Source organism: Aplysia californica, unplaced genomic scaffold (genome assembly GCF_000002075.1).
Source record: "Aplysia californica isolate F4 #8 unplaced genomic scaffold, AplCal3.0 scaffold00401, whole genome shotgun sequence".
NCBI lineage: Eukaryota > Metazoa > Mollusca > Gastropoda > Aplysiida > Aplysiidae > Aplysia > Aplysia californica.
In genome coordinates, this window is record NW_004797671.1 from 249533 (window position 1) to 252828 (window position 3296).

At 41.1% G+C, this 3296-nt stretch overlaps 1 protein-coding gene across 4 annotated transcripts in view; it reads right to left on the minus strand.

Moving 5' to 3' along the window:
• The window catches only part of LOC101847674 (uncharacterized protein C2orf50), a 36412-nt gene that overhangs the window by 19959 nt on the left and 13157 nt on the right, over positions 1-3296 (minus strand). For all 4 annotated transcript variants that reach the window (XM_005104018.2, XM_005104017.2, XM_035971232.1 and 1 more), the window contains exon 2: positions 1499-2142. In XM_005104018.2, the coding sequence (XP_005104075.1) occupies positions 1499-1545 (47 nt within the window). In that variant the 5' untranslated portion in view covers positions 1546-2142. The remainder of the gene's footprint in view (positions 1-1498; positions 2143-3296) is intronic.

Here is a 3296-nt window from a genome sequence, read left to right on the forward strand (position 1 = left end):
TCTCTCTCTCTCTCCCTCTCTCTCTCTCTATCTCGCCCTCTCTCTCTCGTCTCTCTCTTTCTCTTTCTCCCTCCCTCTCTCTCTCCCTCCCTCTCTCTCTTTCTTTATCTCTCTCTATCTATCTCCCTCTTCTTTCTCTCACTCTCTCTCTTCCCACTCCTAGTAAGCTATCAACAGAGCCATTAAATGATCTTGTTACGAATTCCGTACCAGAGAATCTTGAATTTGTTTGCTTGGTTAGTGTAAATGGCTTGACCACCCATTGACACAGATCTATGGGAGATGGAGAGATGAACATTATAAAAAAGGCAAAAACCCCGCTTTTTCAATAGCCAGACGGTACTAAACAGAAGGATAGCGCTCTCGGTATTCAGTACTTCAGCAAACCAACGACAAGCCTACTTTGTCACTACTTCCACTTCTGTGGCTTGTCCAGCTGTTAACACAGACGGGTGGACGGGGAGGTTGGGGTAGGGGAGGGGCGGTGGTAGGGAAGGGATGTGGGGTGTGGGGTGTGTGTGGGGAGGGGGAGGGGATCAAACAGACATATTATGGTGCTCACGTCATGAGCATAGACGAGGACAATATTACTCTTGACCGGAAGTGAGACATTTGCTTTAGTCCAGCACTGCCCACAGAGTCACAAAGTAACGTTCACCGGAGATCTGGCCCGGAAATGAGTGTGTCCGTGTGACGTCTTTTACGGCCAGTCAGTAATTAGGAGGGAAAAGGGGTGGGGTGGGGGGGTTCTGGCGACTTATGGGCGGTGTCGTGCAGAATGGGTTCAACTCTCTGAGGACATGAAAGACAGCAACAGCAGCAACAGCAGCAACAGCAGCAACAGCAGCAACAGCAGCAACAGCAGCAACGCCAATAATAGCAGGCACACAGCAACAATAACGATAGCGATATAGTAGTAGTAGTAGTAGTAGTAGTAGTAGTAGTAGTAGTAGTAGTAGTAGTAATGATGAATATTCCACCTATACAATATCACAGGTAATGGTGAGAGGACAGAAACGCTGAGACTCAAACAGTTACTGACAACAATCAGCTGTTCAAATTATGTACTATGCTCAGAAAGCAAAAAAATAGAAAGAAAGAAACTGATTTCTTCGATCATTTTTCTGCAACTGTTCAGTCAGAATGTACTTTTATGTGCTCCTTTTCAACTTTTAGAATTTGTATTTCGACAGAATATTTATTGAGCCCATTATACAACCCATACCACAGATTGCGCAACTGTAACAACAAAAATGTTTGAATAAAACAAACGAAGAAAATAAAGAAAAGAAAAGAAAAGAAGAAAAGAAAACAATAGAATAGAAAAGAAAAGAAGAAAAGAAGAAAAGAAAAGGAAAGAAAAAAAGAAAACGGTTGATTAGAAAAGAAAAGAAAGAAAGAAAACAATAGAATAGAAAAGAAAAGAAAAGAAAAGAACCTTTTGGGCTCAACACATCTGATCAGCAGCTGGCTGACGAAATATTTGAGTTTGGCCTACCTTTTTCTGGTGGCCAGCATATAGCTGGCGACAACCCCGCTCGACATGGTGGAAGGTTCGAGTGTCGACTTCCTTCAACGTGAAAGTACAAATCCGTCCTCTGAGGGAGATGGATCGGCGTTGTTTGGCGTAGTGATAATATCCTCTCCGCACAGTCGCTCCAAGATGGCGCTTGTGTGAAGTAGGATCTTTGCTGAGATCTCCTCACAGTTGAATTTCTTTGTGGCGAAGTAATCCAGTGAATCCCCACAGAGACCTTCAATCTATCAGCTACTATAAAGAGTTTGGCTATCTAACCCAAATAATTCAACTCAAGAGTTCTAAAAAAAAAAAGAAATAATAACGTCGGAATTATGAAAATCAGATCAGTTTTCAAACAAAATCTACCTTTCTTTGAAGGTAGATTTGTTTCTGTATTCTTTTCTTTTTAAATATGTGGTGCAAAAATGGTTTTTAGACCTACGAAAGAAATTATAAATCCCACCTAATGTGTGACTAGAATGATAAAGGGCACTGCAAGCTGTAGATTGGCTGCAGAGACCAAAATTCCACTTTTGTCCGAATTGTTGAAGGCAGTGTTTTCAAATTAGAATGTTGCCCTTGAACACGTTTTCCTGTTGGTTCAGTTGTCTAGGCGCCACGACCTGCAAACATAAGATTAGTATTATAGTTTAGTTTGGTTTGAGTAAAATAGGGATGTGTGGATAATATTAAGAACTGTCATTTAGTCATTTATTCAAAGATATAATATTTATTTAAAACCCAAAACGAACAACAAGAACAACAACTGCAACAAGAACAACAACAACAACAACAACAACAGCAACAACAACACCACCACCACCACCACCACCAGCAACAATAACAACAACAACAACAACAACAGCAGCAGCTACAACAACAACAACTACTACAGAAAGGGGGGAGGGAGGTAATGAAGCAGGAGCTACCAGTGGCGCCCCCCAACCACCAATGAAGCGTGGTATAGTTAATGGAAGGATAGGAGAAAAAAAAAGTTTGCTGGAGTGATACAAAACAACGCAGGCCCTTTTTTTCTTCTTCTAAACTAGATTAATTGTAAAATATAACGACAAAATTTTAGATAGATCGAAGCAGAATCTCTACTTACATATATTATGTCTTTTACTTTCTTTTGCAAATTATGAGAAACGGTTTTATTCAACAAGAAAACAGTCCTCGTCTCTGAAAGCACACCCTCTGAAATTGCAGAAACTTATAGTTACAGTCTAAAGATAATGTCTTGCTTTTTCAAAAGTGTGCTTAAACTCAGTGCGAATATCAACAAAAAAGAAAAAGAGAAGAATAACTAAAAAACAACACAACACAACACAGGAATCGAACTCACGTCTAATATGCAACGGTTAAGGGGTTATAACCACTACACCACATACAGACCACACTCTGTCTATATTAAACATCATGTTACCAACTTTCCGAGTCAGCCGGGAACGCCCACATTTCGTCAGGAAATAACAAATTACTCAGGTACTGAGGTGTCCTCTGGATCGATGACAACGAGAGGTATGTCCTCTGCGGCAACTCACCGTGACAAAGGAAACATTTCCCCAGGTACGCACAAGTTTTAGTAGTTTGTAAAATGTTACGTGTAGACTGTGTTCTTTGTGTTGCTTGCTGTGGGCATTGAGGAATGGAGAGAGATGGTATGGAGGGAGTAAAGAGTCTATGGTATGGCTGCTGGACAGGACGACAGATCGATGGATCGATGAAGATGTCAAGATGATTGGGGTGATCAGTTAGTCAGGGTGGGGTTGGGATA